Raw genomic sequence first — 19,296 nt, forward strand, 5'->3', positions numbered from 1 at the left:
AAGACTTAGTCACATCACAAAACAATTTCAAATTGTTTATTAAAATAAAATTACAGTGCAGCTCCGTGCTTCATACTAGAGATACAGAAGGAGATGTTAAAATGCAGAAAATAGTGTGTTAAATGTTTTTCAAGACCATGCCTGGTTTCACAAGTAAAAATATAGAGCAGCTACAGTATTCTGCAATCCTCCCCAAGCCCTTTGTTGTTGAAAATGTCATGCTTCCATATATATATATATATATATATATATATATATATATATGGGGACAGGCAAGGCAATTGGCTAAAAAAATAGTTGTGAGTTAAGAATGTAACATATTACAATAAAGTCGTTACTGTGAAAGAATAGCTACATATCCTAAAGAAATCATTCATATGGGCTTGAAAGGTAACAATATCCATTCTCTAAAAGAGAACAAAAATACTAGACATTAGTCAACAAATAACATTCAGAGATGTAAGTGGAACATTGTCCTTTACATTAATTTGCAGGTGTAAGTCTGTACCCTTAGATAAGAGAGCAATCCTACAGGATCCACCCTTGGTTTACGAACATCCAGCGCAGAGCGGGAAGCCCAGCAGAGGCAATTTTCACCTCCACAATCTTCCTGCTCTGCATTTTTGCCAGACAGGCTTTTTCACCCGTCTAGCTGGGGTGCATTGGAGCAGGGGCAGGGGCGGGGCGGGAAGGAGGCTGGGGGAGCCTCGGGATAGGCCCTCCCGGCCCACCGCCTTTACCCACTCTCCAAGGTCGCCTGAGAGTGGGTAAAGTTCCTGAGTAAGAGGTCGGAGCGCTGTCTCCCACCTTGTATGCAGAAATCTGAACTATCCCATGGCTCCCGGACTCTGTCTAGGGTCCATAGGATTGCTCACTAAAGGAAATAATATATATATATACTAAGTTTAATGTTCTAAAGTAGCCTTCCCCAACCTGGTGCCTTCTGGATGTTTTCAACTACAACTCCTTTCATGCCTGGCCCTGATGGCTGGGGCTGATAGGAGTTGTAGTCCAAAACATCTAGAGCTGTTCTTGATGCAGAATTAGAATGAGCCATCACTTTCAAAAATGGAAAACTTGCTTTACCATCAGCAAAATGAGGGCTTAAAAATAAAGCCCAGAAAGGCAACATTCTATTTAGTAGCTTTGTAGGTAAAGAGCTTTGTGCTTTACTTTTGTGGAAAAGCAAAACCAGCCCACATGCAACTATGTGCGTATCCACATCCATGCCACAGAAGAATACCTATCTCAGTTCCTGCACAACATTCACAGTTTGACATTTCTGCACATGCAAAGTCTCTCTGCTTAGGAAGTCTACACTTAAAAGCATCCCTGCACATCCAGCAGCTACAATATACTGCACAAATTATTAACATCAAAACCATTTTAATAACGTAATAACTTACTTTTAGTAATAACAACTAGGAATTACTTTCTAGTGTCCAAAAGATTCCTAGCTTTTCATTTGTTTAAATTAGGCAGAACATTTTAATTAAAATTAGCCAAACATCATCTGCATTATATTGCTTGGTTCTATTTTTTTTTAATACACAATCTTCATACTAGCATACACTAAATGTTTACTGAAGTGTGGTAAAAGAAATGGAAGTTATTTATCTACAAGCACCTACTTGTTTGATCTTAAATGGAAGCATCAGCAATATTTAGAAATTGCTATTCAGAGAATACATTCAGTTTTAACAAATACTGCACATTAGCAAGGATGAGATGTAATTGCTTTAAGCAGCTACTAGGTTTTATTGGAACAAACGGAGTTCATTTCAGCTGCTATCCTGTTGAAATTGGTAAAAGAACAAACTAATTAATTCAGGTTTACTGCCTGCTGCTGTCACAGATATGATGCAACTTTGGTTCAGAAATTCATCTTAAAATGTTTTAAAGCACCTGTGTGATTGGAAACATGCACAGCAGTTCCACTCATAGGGAGTTGCGTGAGAATACTGAGAAAACATTGCAATCCAATAATTGTTTTAATCCATAAAACGTATCTATAGAAAATATTACTTCGACAAATGTGGAGTAAACACACAGACTAAAACTTTACACAGAAGCTCTGTGTAGGAGTGAATATGCAATGCTATTATCACTTGGGCATGCTTTAAAACAATTAACCCAAAGCTAAAATGGATATTCATGATCAAACAATTTCCCAAACACCATCTGAAAAGGAGGAACCTGGTGTTGAGAGTGTTGTTAATGCTGCAGCAGATGAAATGTTTCTTCAATTGATAAGGCAAGAAGTTCTCTCTCTCTCAAGAACTGACGCCATGATTATTGCTTTAGCCAACATCAAAGGTATAAATCTACAGTTCTCATATTGCAATCCTCTCTAGGAACTGTCATCACCTTCTATGCAGTTACCCAAAAATAAGTGGTTTGCAATCTTAATCCTAAATGTTATCATACTTTATGCTTCATCAAAATTTAATCAAGTTTAGCATGAACTAATTCCCTTATGAAACACTTCAATGTTATTTGAGAAATTTACAGAGCTTAAGCTATAATCATTTTAGTGAACAAAATGATAGCAAGTAGCAAATGGATCCCAATGTTCCTGTTCAAAGGCAAATAAGTGTCTTAGCAGTTTTAGTGCAAAATGCAAATGGTCCAGATGTTTAACACACTAATATGTTAGTTAGCCATACTTAATGGAGAGAAAAACCAGTAGGTCTTAATCCTCTCATTCTGCCACTGCAAGTGTATTATGCGTGGTTGCTATTCAGCAGATCCTTAATAATATACTGGCTTTTACTCTACTATTTTAATTTAGTATTTTTCATAGTAAGCAGTAGAACAAAAGATTTAATGCCCTTCCCCCCCCCCCCCCACTGCATTCAGTTCTCCCAAAAACCATTTCTTTGCAGTAGTGAACAGAATGAGCTGACAAGGCTTTTGCAGTTTGCATATTATTCTGAATAATATTAGGTTATTCAGATCTGCAATATTAAAATGACATGTTGCTGGTAAATAAGTTTGTGCATTTGTCACAGTCATTAGTCTTGAAGTAAATGTAACACATTGCAGTGTAAAAATGTAACACTTGATACAGGATCACGTAAAAACTAGGTGTTTTGTTTGTTGAGCAAACATGGCTTATCACTTGCATCCAAAATGTTATAAGTGTTTGACTGGGTTACCAAATCTTACAGTTCCAGACATGTATATGTAAGAAGGCACTTGTCTTCCAGTGGCTTGGGGCAGATAAGGCCTTATCAAAAATGGCACTATACACACACTATGGAAGCAGCAAAAAAGCCCTGAAGCTTTGTGTCACACTCTCCAAGTCTACCAACTTCTTGCTGGCAGAAGTCAACCGGTGCGTTCTACAGTATAACAAAACTCAGAATGAATTCCAGTAGTTTTTGCCGATTACAGTGAGGTAGAAAAGTGCTGCTTAGTTCCAAAATTGTCTCTCTCTTCTGCTTTGTCTCCTTAAACACCTAAAAGGAAAACGTTGAAGTATGTTTCAGTCACATCCTCCAGCAGTGCCACTTCTTCGCAAAGTGAATGGCAGAGCCATACAAATTCAAATATTCTCAGAGCCCTGTTACTTTGGGCTGCTTTTTCAATTTGCAAAAGTCATCCACAGCAATACAGTATGCAATCTAGTAGCTAACAGATGACAGCTACAGCAGCTTTTATGATCTGTAAGGCTCTGAACTATACATCATATTTCATAAACATTTTGCAACTGCTACAAGCACATTACTCCTGCAAGTGAAAAAGCATCCCCAACAGAATGCTTGAATGAATTCTTAATCTATCGAAGTCAAGCACTGACGCTACATAACTGATGTACGTGAGAATAGGAAAAGCCCCCCGCCCGCCCGCCCCGCCCCAAATAGATCCACGACTGAAAAAAGCTATACAAGTAGTAATCTGCATTGCAAACCTTAAAATAATGATTAAATATCACTTGAGAACAAGGAAGGTTTTCCATGATTTTGCATCGGATTCTAGTAATCCTTGAGCACATTTTAGAAGAAAGCCCTTCTACACATCTTTAAAACTAGCACCATATTTAGGGGCTTACTTGAGTGCTTTATCAGATGTTTATGGAATGGAAGAAAGCAACAATATTTTAAATGACATCCAAAAGAAAATGAAGAGTACCTGCTGCATAGCCACAAACCATACCTATAGAAGGGGGGTTGTGCCTGTAGTTCTGGCTTTTACACAGGGAGAACGCTGCACCAAAACTCATTTAGTTTGATTGTCCTATAAATCAGGGACTCCAGAAGAATAGATTACTACCCATAACCTCATCAAGAAACTATTTCCAAAGAGAACCATTGTGTGCTTTCTGGATGCCAAAATGGCAGAGAGGCTCCATTCAGGCAGCACGTTAGTCAATGCAGTGTGAAAATGCGACTCAATGGTTGAGTTTTTAGGGGGTACTCTCCACAAAACATGTTCTAACACCACCGTTGTGTGACTGTGGGCTACCATGGAGTTGAGTAAAATCCATAGCGAGGTTTGATTGACAGTTCCTCCGCCCTCTCTCCTCCCCAGTCCTCCTAATGGTATCCCATCACCGATTGCTGCAAAAAAAACCAATCCCGGCAGCTCTCCTAGAGCTGCACTCCGTCCTTTTGCCACTCTTGCCAGGGAACTCTATAGCCAGTGGGAAAAGTCAACTCAACACAACAGAAAACTCCACAGAGCATGCCGCACAACACACAACACAACTATTGTGCAGGAACTCTCTCTGCACAGTGTTGATATTCTGCGTGGAGTGTTTTCCCAAAAAACCTCCACCATTGCGTGGAGTTTTCCTGCCAGTCAACACATGTCTCAACGGTAGTGTAAAACTTCACTGTGGTGTTCTAAAACCACCGTGGAAAAACATGTTGTCTGAACTGAGCCAGAGTCAGTAAAGCTTTTAGGACTGGTTCACAAACTTGCCAAGTGGAACTCTCTTACAGATGGGCAGCAGGGATATCCCACATCTGGGATATCTGTGGGCACAAATCTATGAATAAATGAAAGATTCCTTTAACCCTCCCCTCTCTTTCTGTGGATTGGGTAGAGGGCAGCAGGGATTGTATGCGTGCATATGTGCTACAAGTCACATAAGATGGCCTAAAATCACCTGCTATAATCTACCAAAGATGTCCTTCTAAAGATTGGAAGGAAGTTGCTTGCTATAAGCAATTTTGTTATTAATAGTTGGATGTGTAACCAGTATAATTTGTCTTCCTGGTGCACAAATGGTGGATATTACTAAGCATCTACACAGAACCTGTGGGGGAGGAGCCAATGATCATGATATATGTGGTTACTAATGATGAGCCAGTGGTTCTGGAAGCCAGTAGGCTAACAGCAGCATTTGTCTAAATAGGTGAAGTGGCAGGGTCTCAAGGTATACTGAAATGGTAAAGGGAGGAGTAATTCAGTGTCTTGACAGACAACAGGGACATATTAGGACAATGAACCTGTACTGTAGAGATGGGCAGCTTGATTTTGTATAGGACTTGGCTACAGATATTTAAAAGCTCATTTAAAATTGAAGAATTCAGAATATCTTGCACGAAACAAGGCATTTGCTCAAGACATGCAAGTTTAATCTACTGAACATGTTCAGTAATGTCCAGGTATGTTTGACAACATATACCTTATTTACTCCATTTATCCCTGTAATACAATACAGTCTGGGTAAATTAAGCCAAGTTTTTTTTCCTGAGCACAGCCATTTGGCCTAGATAAAGGTTTAATTATAATTTTACATTATATTGGGCTGGTTCGCATGTCACGATAGGCCAACCTGGGTTAATTCAATTGCAGGGCTCTGAGGGTTGTTCTAGGGTTATCTAAGGGTTGTTTACCCTTCAAATAACTCATGATGCCCAGGTTTGCGCAACACAACAAGCTGCAGTGCGCCCCCGCCATGGCTTGCATGTTCAAAATGGTGGCCAACTTGCATCTCAGAGCCCTGTGGTTGAATTAACCCACTGTGGCTTACTGTGATGTACGAACTAAGTCATTCTTAATTCAAGGATCAAGACTACACTTACTAGTAAGTCTCATTGAACATAGTAGGACTAATCTGAATACACATGTTTAGGTGAGATTATGAAGCAAACGGAAAAACTTACCCCCATGTCCTTAAAGACTTTTACTGCATTTTTCGCAAGGCAATAGGTGGCGCTCTCAGCTGTAAATGTGGAGAAGTTGAAAAGAGAAACACCTCTCAGGCTGAATATAGGAAACTGCTAAAAACAATATATTTAAACATAGGGATGCTTTTCCATTGAAAGCAAGTGTTGACATACCATACACTGCAACGTTCTTTTCTGTTCTCGTTATTAAGTATTTGTGTAATTTCTGAAGATATTCGGATTCTCTGACAGGACCACTGAAATTATGGATGAAGATGGCGGCAGAGCTGTATGCCTCCAGTAAGGGTCCTAGTAGCTTCTGCAGGAAGGTAATGTACTGCTGGTGTTCCTGTGACCGGCTCACCTACATAAGGCAGGAAGAGGGGGAAAAAAGCAACTATTACTCAGTCACTAGCAACAATGGAAGGTAAATTATGATGCAGCAAAGCCATACATAGACTGGATCTTCTTCCTTATCCAAAGATGTGTATACATGTATCACATATAGTATATATTATATGCTAATAGTCTTCTCCGTGTGCTAGTCCTTAAGGTACCATCCATGCACAAGAGGGAGATATAAGAAGGCTTAGGGGGCACCCAAAAGTTTGCAGGATGAGAACATTTTTAGGGGGGAACCCTCAGGGCAGAACCCCCTTCCACCAAACAGCCCAACGAGGGCTGGGACATGAAAAATCTGACTGACTGTTGAGGGGGAAAGGAATGAAGATCTAGAATCCATAACATAAACGCTCCACATGGCAACAGTTTGTTTCAGCTCCCCCTTGTCATTTATACTCAGGGCTACTCAGAAACCGGAGGAAGGTGTCATCATGGTTGGGGGATAATTTTCATCTGCTGCCCATCTTGGGCAAGGGAAGGGTAGGCCTGGACTAGTATGTCCCATTCCTCACTCAGTGTCCTGAATCATGGGCTGCCGCGCAGAAGGAAGCCATCTCTTCCTAAACAGCACTGCTGCCACTCCTCAAGGGCCATCACCACCAGGCAACCTCTAGACACCAGCAAGAGGTCTCGAACTTGCCTCTGCATTCTAGCACAGGGCCCCCTACCAGAAACTGGAAACTGGTTCCAAGTTGTCCTCTTCCCACCACAATGGGACGGTGCCCTTTGCTGCTTTTATTGTTCCTTTGTGGCTCTGTTTTAATATTTGCTTCTCTTTGTTTGGATTGCTGTTTGTCTTTAAATTATTTATTTTAAGAATTTCTACCCGGCTATCATCAAAGTAATCGAGGAAGCGAAAAATAAAACCGACAGCGTTGAGGGTTGCTGTTTCAGTAGAACTGCTCACATTAGTGAAGGTAAGAGCGCATTTGAAGGATTAAATACCGAAAACCAATTACAAAATAGCACCATCTTCCCACCCAGCATCCATTTCAACAGGATTATAAATGAGGGTAAACTGAGTGCACATACAAATTTGAGATGCCTGGATGACCTTACCACAAGTGCTCACCTTAGAACTGCTCAAGGTGGACATAAGAGGAATTCTTTACTTACCAACATGGGAGTTCAAAACCAGTCTCAGATAATCTCAAGTGTCCTTCCTTAAGGCTGAATTTCATGTTACCTCTCAGCCATTCTGTTCAGTACAGTTGCAAATGTGAAAGCCGTAAGAGGAACGGCTGCTCCTATGGTGTACGCAGTACCTTCAGATAGCAATCTCGCTGCTCTTCGCCAAAGTCACTGTCTTCATCCTCCCCATCACTCCTCCAAGACAATGGCTCTGGGAGTTTCTTTTCCCAGTGCTGCTCTGTAAGGCCGGGACTAATATCCTCCTGTTCATCCTGCTTAATACGGAATTACAAAGAGTAAGAATAGGCAAACACTCGCATTATGGCATGAGGTATTTTGTAACCTCTGCGGAGCATTTTATGGTTAAGCGGCATGGTTTAGCATGTTGTCTGAATGGGGCCATAGTATTCTACTTGGCTATCTCTTTCTAGTGTCTCAGCACTGTTTTAGGTGATAGCAGTCCCTTAGAAACAAAAAAGAAGCAAGTCAACTATCTAAATGTCAGGTGTATCATCAGCATCTTACCTCTGCTACCAAAAGAATTCCATATTGTATGAACTGTTCAATTGCTTCATGGCACATTTGACATAACAGCTGGCAGGGCTAAACAAAAGAACAAATAGAAGAACAAATCAGACCACATATCCTTTTTTCAAAAGCAGACTCGTTGCCACTTCTAGAAATGTCTGTAATCTATTTAATTACTAACTCACATGTTGCTCATATGCAATATGAACCTAAAAACTGATATCAAACCATCCTCTGATATCATACAATCTTATTGCACCTAGTAAATTGAATTAGGTATGTATTACGCAAGTTAATTTGTTTAAAACACCCTGAAACGCAGAGAACAAACTTTGTACCTATCTATATATCAAACACTATATAAGGAACAATTGAAACAATTAAAAAAATGCATCAGCCTGAACATTCTGACTTGAACACTACTTCAAAGTGGCCATCTCCTACCACCAAAATGGAACAAATGGAACAAATTGGAACAAATCTACCACCAAAGTCACTATTTCAATCAATGTCACGTATTTTTCATATTGCCTTCCTTAATTTCTCTTGTTTTCCATTTTCAGGTTTAAAGTTTCACATATACACTCCATCATACTTTAAATTCTCAAATTCTAGTTTTGCAGAATTTGTATAATTCTACTTGCCTCCCATTTGTGTAACACACATGCCTTTGCTCACAACCAGTCATTCTCAAATTTCTCTTTCATTTATAGTCTCGGTTTCTTTAGATTGTAAAGAGTTTAAGAATTTCAAATACATCTCACTTTGCTGTTTAACACTAGAACACAATATAAATGGTAGAAGCAATAAAGCATTTGACTTGTCATGCACACGCAAACACCACCTACCAACGAAACAGTGCCTTCATTAGAAAGCAAATAAGACAGGCTGGCAGCTTTGCGGACCAGTTGTTCCTGACTAATCATATTAGCTGGGATCCCATTGATGGCATTTCTATGCCTTTTATTCTGTATGGCATGGAGACTGCAAGCTGCAATAAAAAGCACATGTTAAAAATGCTACCTTCAAACATGTGGTGGTTGTTTTTAATCCAAACTTTAGTTTGAAGAATTAATACATGATACTATGTCAAAAATCAAACCATTCTTGCAAAGCAACTGAAATATCTTCTAATTGGCAACAGCAAATTTAAGTTGCAATAGATTCAGGAATTAGAAAGTGCAGGAGATGAAAGCAGAGGAAAATAGTGTTATGCAAACCTAAAAAGGTATGCAGTGCTCGGAAGACACTACAGTAGCTTTCAAATAAAGTTTAGACTACTCATTCTTGTGGGCAGAATCTCAAGGGTAGTTGGAACGTTGGAATTGCCCAATAAGGTTAGACTAAAATTCATAATTCCTTACGTCCAGCTTCAGAACATACCAATGACAGCCTCTTTGAAGAAGACATGTAGTACCCCGTTGCTGTAAAAGTTGAGTTCAAAGACAGTAGGAACAGATGTGCTAGGAGTGATGAAGAACTCATTATTCCGGCTGGTGTTGGTGATAGTTATACAGTTCCCCAGCAAATGGATAGCATGCATGACAACATCTTCAGAATTCCCTGAAAATCCCAAGTCATAGTCCCGAGCCAGGACCTCTTCCTTCATAGAGAAAAAATCCTCCACCAGCTTAGAAAGATCAATTCCCTGAAGAAAAACATCCATAAGATTCAAGTCAGTAAACCTTTTTTTAAAAAATACACAGGAAAATCCTTTTATCTAAATCTTTATCAAAACCTGCATATCTGAATTTCAAACTGTAGCAAGGTACATCTATGTAAGTAGTAGAACATCTGAAAATCTAGAGTTTGAACATCCACAATACCACTCCTAAAATTTACATAGTGTTGTTCTAGCCAAATGTATTAACCATGTTCATAGAAAAATCGTATGTATATATAAAATGTTAACAGAGACCTAAACTCAAAGTTATGTATGAACTGTCTTAGAATCTCCTAACCTACGATTACCATGGCTTACAAAATCCTAACTAAGACTACTTAGACTAATTCCCAGAAACATTGCAGCATAAGGACCTGAAAGTAAAATCCAAGATAGATGTTATGCTATTGAACATACTTTCTGAAATGCTTAAGAATCACTGCCCTGAAACAACATGGTGGCCCCTTTCAGAAAACACGCTAAACCATGCTGCTTAACCACAAAATAACCAGTTTATGGTTAAGCAGCATGGTTTGGCGTGTTGTCTGAACGGGGCCACAGTGTTCTACCACAACTATTATTAATTTCATAATGGCCTCCATAGGAACAGCATTTGGTTGGTCAACCCTAAATATTTGAACCTTATGTTATTACCAATAGACTGTTCAGAAAAGTTGGCAAACTGACCTTTTGTTTAATTGGAAAGGAGCAAACAGCTTTTCCTCAGCTATGAAATCTGTTTCTCACCTTGGATTTAACTAAATACTCAGTTATTTGTCCCTAAACATGCACTGCATTCTCCCCCACAATTTCTCTAAGGTAGGAAGAGCAGATTAAAGGGGGTATCGTACCATGCAACACAGGACAAGCAGCTTAGATTAACATCCTAGAAGCTTAATTCCATAGCAACTGCACCTATTACACAAGAGGCTTGGCTTTACATACATTAAAACCCCATTTCTTTAAAAATGTTCTTGATCTCAAAACAAAGAGGATTGTTTATGCTACATGAATAGTTCAAACTATTTAACTAAAAAATGTTAAATCTCATTGGGGCCAAGGATACTCCTTTTTCCTATAAAGGAAACTAGGCATTGCACAAAACTTAAAATTTGTACCCGAAACTTAACCCTTCCACACACACAAACATGTACCAGGTCTACTGTTTTTCTATTGATAGATCTTTTTTTTCCTTGGCTTTCATGCAACATACACTTACACAGACCTTGTGGCATACAGTAACTACTAGAATAAGGATTATCTTCAATAGAGGAACCTGAAGTAGTAGTTCGCCTGGCACCTACGTTATACTCTTTTCAACGCCAGGTGAAGACCTTCTTATTTTCCCAGTATTTTAACAGTTTATCATCTTAGTCTTTTAACCTTGCTGTTTGAAATCTGTATTTTAAATCTCTATAAATCTCTGCAGTGCTGCTCGATTTTACCCTTATTATGCTTTCATATAGTATTTTTATAATGTGTTTTTATACTGTTGCTTGATACTTTGATTCATGTCTGATGGTTAACTTTTGTAAACAGTCCAGAGAGCTTCGGCTATTGGGCAATATAGAAATGCAATAAATAAATAAATAAATAAATAAAAGAAGTTCCTTAGGTTGGTCAAACCATTCTGCAGAAACAGACCAACAACCTAACTAGCTAGTCAGTTTGCATGCGAATTCTGGGTCCACATGTCACCACTTCCAACCCAAGAAAGCAGCAGAACGCAGTAAGGATCACACACACACACACACACAGAGGATAAACTGTAAGCATCACTGGCATTTTGCACGCTCTTCTCAAAGAGTGTTTTTGTGAATGCACGTGCACAGCAGCAGCCTTACCTGCCTGTGACGGTAGAGCAGCAAACAGGCAACAATGTGTGTTGACATCACAGCACATGACTTGTTAGCAGCTAAAAGCAAACAAAATAAAATGAAACTATGCTGGCACTTTGTCATGCAACTGAAATGTTTAGACGGTAAATGCAATAAAATGTTAGTTACTCATGAACTAAGAATAGTGATCTTTTGTTATATTACACTGAAAGAGCTCCGCAGTGCAGAAGATTAAAGCAGAGTCAGAAAGAAATATACCGACTGAGTTCAACTGTGTCTCCCCATTTCTGAAGTCCTTATACACTTCTGGCACTACTAAAACCTATATGTTTACTGAACGAGTAAAACAAAATCTTTTCACTAGTAGATACCTCACTAGTGAAATTTGCAGAATTTACTATTTCTAGAATTTACATCCACCAGGTAAACCCAGAATTGTTATTTGGATGTCATCTTGCATTCCATTCTCAAGACAACTATAGCAAGTGCTTTTGCACTGGATGCTAATGTCTTATAGGAAACTGTGTGAGCATATATTTGAGATGGCAACAGAGAAGGGAATCAGGACTATTCCATTGGCTTCCTGAAAGACCAGCTATCTCTGGCTCTCCCTCAACGGTCACCAATGGGAACCATCTTAGCTGGTCATTTTAAAAACTGTAATTTTAAGAAATGATGACAGTTTTATTTTATTTTTCCTCCTCATTCCCTATCTCCTTCTTTATGTCATGTTTTTTAGTTAAGCCTTATAACAGGAACTGGGATTGCCTCTTTTTTTAAGTAAAAATGCTTTAAATAAATAAACCTCAAAAGGAATCAAAATAATGGTCAGCTAAATGACCCTAAAAGTTTTCCCCAACAAAAATTGGAAAGGGTCACTATAGAATTAATGTGATACAGTTTTAATAGTGTTTTAACATGCACACTAGTATTTTTTTATATTCAGTGTATGCCATTAAACTGATTCTGAAAATATAATACACCAGCTATTATTTGTTTTTTCATGGGTGAACAAAAATGGCATTTTAGGTAGATAAAAACTCTTACTCTATTTATACAGCACCCATTCATAAATCATTCAGATATAGTGCTCTCACAACTGGACATGGCCTGCTATCTATATTTAAAGTACTGCAGATGCAAAACAGAAGACACTAAATTGCTGTAGCAAAGGCAGGTAGCCATTTGACTCAGGACTGCACAATACAGTAAAGACAAATGAAATGAAAGTCTTACGAAGAGGCTCACATGGAATGACATCCCACAAAACAAAGCAAAGATAAAATGGACAATTTTTAGAAGATAAAGGAGATAGGTATGGAAAGAGGCACATCCTGTCATATAAAGCTTAATGTGGCTAAGAAGATGTTGAGTCACTTCTGTACTTTAGCCACTACTTACTGAACATTATGTGCTCTGCCAAATTAGCTATTAACTGTCTTCTCAATGGCTCAGAGGATAAATCCCTGGAATCAGGAAGGGCAGCTTCTGTACCTTCTTCTACTGTGCAATTAGACCTGAAGAAAGTAAATATTAAAGATGACTTATGTAAGCCAAATTAATCCCCTTGTTGCAACAGCAAAAATATATATCTGTAAGTAATGACATCTCCCTTTATTGGAGGTAGGCAACAATTCCCAGTGTAGCTCGAATGTTGCTGGTTACCACTTGAAAGGTGCCTGGAAGGGAAACAGCATGGAAGCTGCTCTCTTATAAGACTAAATAAATAAAAATATACCACAGGACATTGCCACTTATATTCCAAAACATAAGTAGCACTCCACCAATCATGCTACGCATACAACGTTGGTAGAATCTTCCTACAACTGCTTGCATAATAAAGCCATTGTATATTAGTCAATATATTGTATATTAGTCACAACACAATAGCATCAAGTTTCAACATTAAAGGAGGAATCTGATTTTATGTCAGATATCTTCATGTGGTCCAAGCCTTTCATATTCTAAAGTGTGAAAGGCTAGGAACACATCAAAATTACATATACCATGTTGATTATCCCCTTTGCTTCTTTGCAACTTTTCTATTATACCAGCAATTCCTCACAAATCTTTATTCCTGTTAATATGCAGCAAATATTGTATTACACATTCAAAAAGGTAACTTTCAGTCCAAGAATTTTGCTTATAACAACATGCTATATAACATGTTATAACAACATCAGTGAAGATTAATGACTTATTCAGTTATTTACTAGAAGATTTCAGTGAGACAACTCAAGATTAGCTAAATTACACCATTTACAAAATACCCAAATCTCAAGATGCTTTTACAGTGTAATTGCCTGTTGGAAACATAGCTACAAGTGTGAGCATTCATCAACTTCAGCTATATGTTTCATCATAATATTGGTGCTTAGTTGTTTGTATATGGCTGTTTACTACAATAATATATTAAATAAGAGCATACCAAGGGAATTGTTCTCAACCTATAAAGTGTTCTTATTAGGTATCCTAACAGAACATTAAATTGGGTAAATTAATGAAAAAGCAACTGCAACATTTAGAGAGAGCACAGTAACAGTTATGTAACACTGGTACAAGTCTATATGTCTTAAGTTGTAATATTTGCTTAAATTCATCAACATGATGCAAAGTCAGTGGGATCTGCAATAGAACTTTGCAAATAGTAATGAACAAATACGGGTAGACCTAACAAAAGATTTAAACCTGGGATGAGCAACTTTGGGAAGTTCAGGGACCATTTTCGTTCCCCATCTTGGGTTACCCATGGGAAACACATACACACACACCTTGCAAGTGCCAGAAAATGAGGGGGCAATAAAAATAAAATAAAAACAAAATGTTGTCTTGAGTGGCTACAGAGCACCAAAAGGGTCAGAATTAGCTTGTTGCAAGCTAATGTTACCCCTTTGAGACTTCAAAGCAGTTATCCAGCCACCAAAGGGTAAAAACTAGCTTGGAAACAAGCTAGTTTGACCCTTGTGGTGCTCTGCAGCAGCTACAGATGCCATTTTGTTCATAAAATTTGGTAATTTTTTTTCCAGTTTTGGAGGAGGTTCCCCAAAATTAGGGGGTGGATGCCACACTGGGAATCTGTGGGGGCCGCCTGCAGCTTACCCGTGATTTAAAATATCACTTGCTCATTTCTGCTAGAAACTCCTCTATACAGTCCTACCTTGAAGGTAATACAGCCGGTAAAAGAGTTTGCTCCAAAGAAAGAGGGGCAGGTACAGGTTTCTGGCTTTGGCCATCTAAATACTCCTGTAAATATATAAAATAATTCATATATTACTTCCAGCAGAATGAAGCAATCAACAGTCATCTTACTAATCAACAAAAGTGGCCTTGATAACTAGCAAATACTGGGAACCAGAAAATACCATTAGGAAAAAGAAACATTATTTAAAATGTTCAACCCATTCAGAATACCATAGGTAACTGATGGCAATGTTGAAATACTAATGTAATAGGCTTCCACATGGGGGTCTCCTAGCTCTACCCAATTATTGGTTTTCTGCTGAATGCTGCAAACACAATTGAAATCAACTTTCCACGCTTCATAGAATATTGTGCTTTTTTTGGTGTCCAGCTGAGTTCCAACCATGCTAGTGTTCATCATATAGTTGTGTGGATAGGGAAGGGACAATTCAACTGAGCACACCATTATTATTTTAAAATTCTAATCTTTTTAAAGTCAATTATTAAATAATCACTTTTAGTCAAATTAAATGTAAACATAATGTGGTTTCTTTCAGGACTTAAAAAAAGATTTAAACATGTTAAAGAGTGGGAAATCTGCAGATCAGGAAGAAAAGAAATAAAAAGGCTAAGAACTTAAGAGCCCTGCTCACTCAGGCCTTTCTAGTCCAGTATCTGTTTCCCAGAGTGGCCAGCTAGATGCCCATGGAAAGCCCGCAAGCAGGACAGGACGTTAAGAGTCCTCTTCTGAAGTTGCTTCCCAGCAAATAGTATTCAAAGGCATGCTACTCAGTTCCTTCTGGCTACCAGAAAGGCAGTGATTTAAGTGAACACCCAATGGTCAGGGATTTATAGGACTCACAGTCCACAACATCTGGAGGGCACCAGCATGGGGGAAAGGCTGACGCAGTGGCTTCAAAAGCACAAAGTATTTGTGTTCGTCTTTAACTAAAAAAAATCTACAGGTTTGACAATACCTTTATTAGGACCAATCAAAATGTCACTAAATACTGTATTAGATTTTGAGTTCTCCAGAACGGTTCATCAGGCTGAAGGGTACAAAAATTAGGCTAGATGTTACAAAATCTCATTTTGTGTAGTTTTTTCTTTTTCTTTTTCCTCTTTCTCCAATTTTTTGGACCATCCAGTCTGTGACAAGTCCTGGAGAATTCGAAAGCTTTCACAGTATTTTGTGAAATTTTGGCTGGTCCTAATAAAGGTATTCCCCAACTGTGGATTACTATTTATGTAACACAGTAATATCTAACAAACCATTCAGCTATTGGGCAGTATAAAAATGCAATCAATCAATCAATCAATAAAATACTTCTATTATTGCTGCTTTTACTTCAGATTTGTTTTCACAGAACTTTGCACTTTGAAAGGGGATTATCATTATTATTTCTAAAAGATTATAACATTTCTTCTGATAAATTTCCATAACATTAACCAGTTTGAGGAGATTAAAGCCTTATCTAATGTCTGGCATTTGAATTATTGGTTAAAGTATTCTAAAACAACCATGAAGGATGGTTAAAATGTTAATTTATTAGAATGAAAGATATTATATTTTAATCATAAACACATTTAATACTTATCCTAATTACCAATTCAAATCAGTTAACTATTATTCTAAAACAATGAAATTGTTTTTTAAGAAGTTGAACAGTTTCTAGACTCAAATCCAATCCCTCCTAGGGTTTTTTTTGCAGACCAGAGGGTGGATACTTCATAGTTCCTGCAGCAAGCAAGATCCAATAATTACTAATCCTAACTGGTGAACTTTGCCACCTGTGACTACTTGCGTTACTATTTCTGTTTGGAGATGGTTGCGGTTATGGAAGGTGCCCAGTAGGAGAAGCTTTGCTGTTGACTACTGTAGGACTAGGGGGAAAGCAGCTCTTACTCCTACCCTTGCTAACCAATGATACTATAATTAAATTAAACTAGTCTGCTGCTGCCTACACAGTGGCATCACGGAGAATTTGACACTATTCGTCTGCAATCAAATAACAGTCAACTGACTGTCAAATCATAGTATTTGATCAGATAATTTACTGGTGCGCCAACCCTAACCACCTACAAGTGACTGAGAGAAACAGTCCTAATCCCGTGCCAATAATAATAATAATAATAATAATAATAATAATAATAATAATACATTTATTTCTTACCCACCTCTCCCTCTGGATCAAGGCGGGGAACAACATTGAATACAAAAATACATAAAACTGATTAACATATAAAACAAATACATTATTAAAATAACAGCCAAACATCTTAAAATTTGACTGGGTAGGCCTGCTGGAAGAGATCAGAACTATGAGATGAGATTACAAGCAGTATAACCATTTCTTATATGTTAAAAAGAAAGACAGTCAACTACAAAGTGGGGAGGGGAGAGAAGAGATCCTGGATAAGTGGACATAGATATGAAATAAATGGAATAATCTGCCCAACCGAGGGAGAACTGTGTAAAAAAAGTTCAGTATCATATTGAAGCAGATGTATAGTTTCAAGAATGTTAGTTGCTGGAAGTGTGGTTTTAGGTCAATTTTATACATATATTTTGGAATGGTAACAAAACTAAAAATCTCTAGAGTCTGCTATTATGGAACATAGAAGTGAGTGTTGTAAGAATATCTCTTTGCGTGCTTTATGAGAATCTTAATATTGTGAATAAAGAAAATATGGAAAAGGCAATTAATTGTTTACATGATATGGGACTTTGCTATTATATACAGACTTGTGAATAAATATATAAAGATTTTCCAGTGTGAATGATCAGCTTATATAGCCTTAATTGCACACCTCCTATTTTGAATTCCCAAAGACCAAACAGGATTATGTTCTACTAGCTTGTTAAATTATGTACACAAAACTTCTTATTGCCTGCCAGGAACACAGCTAGAATGAAACTGTCTTAATTAGAAGTGCCCCACATACAAAGATATAGATACACACACACACACACGGTGAAGTAGGACCAGGCTGAAACATTTTTCTTAGCAAGTAACTCATTCTTTAGACTCTCCCAAATTTCTCAGACAGAAAAGGTGGCCAGACTAGTGCTCCAGTGCTTTCATTTCAGAACGCTAATGAACTATGTGCTAATGAGTTTAACTATTATTAGCCTCCTGGAAATGCAATACACTATTACTTCTGAACAGTACACCAACTTAGACAAAATTGTTTCTCAGTTTGAAATAGAGGAAGTAAAAACAATGGCTACTGTGAAATTCCCTATTAATATATCTCCCTTGCAAGCTAGCCACTGACACAACAATACAAGGATCCCTACGTAACACCCTTCCCCAACTTGGTGCCCTCCAGATGTTTCAGACTACAACACCCATCATCTGCAGCCATGCCAGCTGGGGGGTTAGGAGATGGTGTGTGTTAGTGTGTACATATGTGTGAGTGTTCATAACATTAGCTCTTCTCAATTTACTTAACTATTGCTGTAATCTATCATAAATAGACATTTTAAGTTGTTTCATCAAAGATGCACCTCTGCATTCTTCAACATCTTTACTGGCATTAATAGCTCCAGCAACTACATGCACATCTCAGAGAATAGGAGAGGCACAGAACTCTGCAATGTTAAAACTGCACATGTATTTTTGGCAGGAAAATGCACATACCTGACTACCAATTTTCTTGATTACCAGTTATCAATTGTGACCATATTTCAAAGGAAAGGAAAAATCAGAATTACTGTGAATTTCCATTCTGTCCTAGTGATTTTTATACTGTTGTTTCATACTTTGAATGTTTTTAATTTTTGTGAACCGCCCAGAGAGCTCCGGCTATTGGGTGGTATAGAAATGTAATAAATAAATAAATAAATAAATAAAATGGAAAGAAGTGGGTAATCTCCTATGCCCCTGCTGCAGAAAGCAGGGCTTAAAAACTTCCAACACCAAGAGGTAAGTAGTCATTTCCCTTTCACCCCCAGTACCTGCCAACTGAGACATAACTTTAATCTGTGGAACAATTAGTAGCAACCTTACGGTCAGAGACCAGTGCACAGGAAAAAGAGCTAACAAGAAGACTGAATAAGAAGGGGAAATAACTCTGGGTGGGCATATGATTGTTCAGTGCTACAATATATGGTCACTGGTCTTTTAATGGGAACCATACATAAAGTATAGATTGCTGAATGTGGACATTAAGCCTGGGGACCTACACATTCAGCACCCTCTTACATGTACAGGTCCTAATTCAGCATGGGAATAAAGGCAGAGAACTGTCAGACATGGAACATTTCTGTTTTTTCTACTTCACACAACACAAGACATCAGATGACACATTGCATAACCAACCCTCATGCAATGCTAAAACAGACCAGAGGATTGTTTAACCCTTGCATAGCCAATATTTGCCGAGGTCACACAAGATGACCATACCATGAGTTAAAAGCCCACAGTGGGGA

The 19,296-nt window shown here is 38.1% G+C and overlaps 1 protein-coding gene across 2 annotated transcripts in view; it reads right to left on the minus strand.

The window, feature by feature from the left end:
* Positions 1-249: 249 nt before the first annotated feature.
* GPAM (glycerol-3-phosphate acyltransferase, mitochondrial) overlaps positions 250-19,296 on the minus strand; it is a 32,411-nt gene continuing 13,364 nt past the window's right edge. The window contains exons 11-20 of one of the 2 annotated variants that reach the window (XM_063132651.1): positions 14,839-14,924; positions 13,083-13,198; positions 11,688-11,758; positions 9,564-9,828; positions 9,029-9,171; positions 8,178-8,255; positions 7,787-7,924; positions 6,294-6,483; positions 6,117-6,175; positions 250-3,461 (exon numbers count right to left, since the gene is read on the minus strand). In XM_063132651.1, the coding sequence (XP_062988721.1) occupies positions 3,345-3,461; positions 6,117-6,175; positions 6,294-6,483; positions 7,787-7,924; positions 8,178-8,255; positions 9,029-9,171; positions 9,564-9,828; positions 11,688-11,758; positions 13,083-13,198; positions 14,839-14,924 (1,263 nt within the window). In that variant the 3' untranslated portion in view covers positions 250-3,344. Of the gene's footprint in view, positions 3,462-6,116; positions 6,176-6,293; positions 6,484-7,786; positions 7,928-8,177; positions 8,256-9,028; positions 9,172-9,563; positions 9,829-11,687; positions 11,759-13,082; positions 13,199-14,838; positions 14,925-19,296 lie in introns of both variants that reach the window. The other variant, XM_063132650.1, reaches the window with a different exon arrangement.

This window comes from Elgaria multicarinata, chromosome 8, assembly GCF_023053635.1.
Source record: "Elgaria multicarinata webbii isolate HBS135686 ecotype San Diego chromosome 8, rElgMul1.1.pri, whole genome shotgun sequence".
NCBI classification, from domain to species: Eukaryota; Metazoa; Chordata; class Lepidosauria; order Squamata; family Anguidae; genus Elgaria; species Elgaria multicarinata.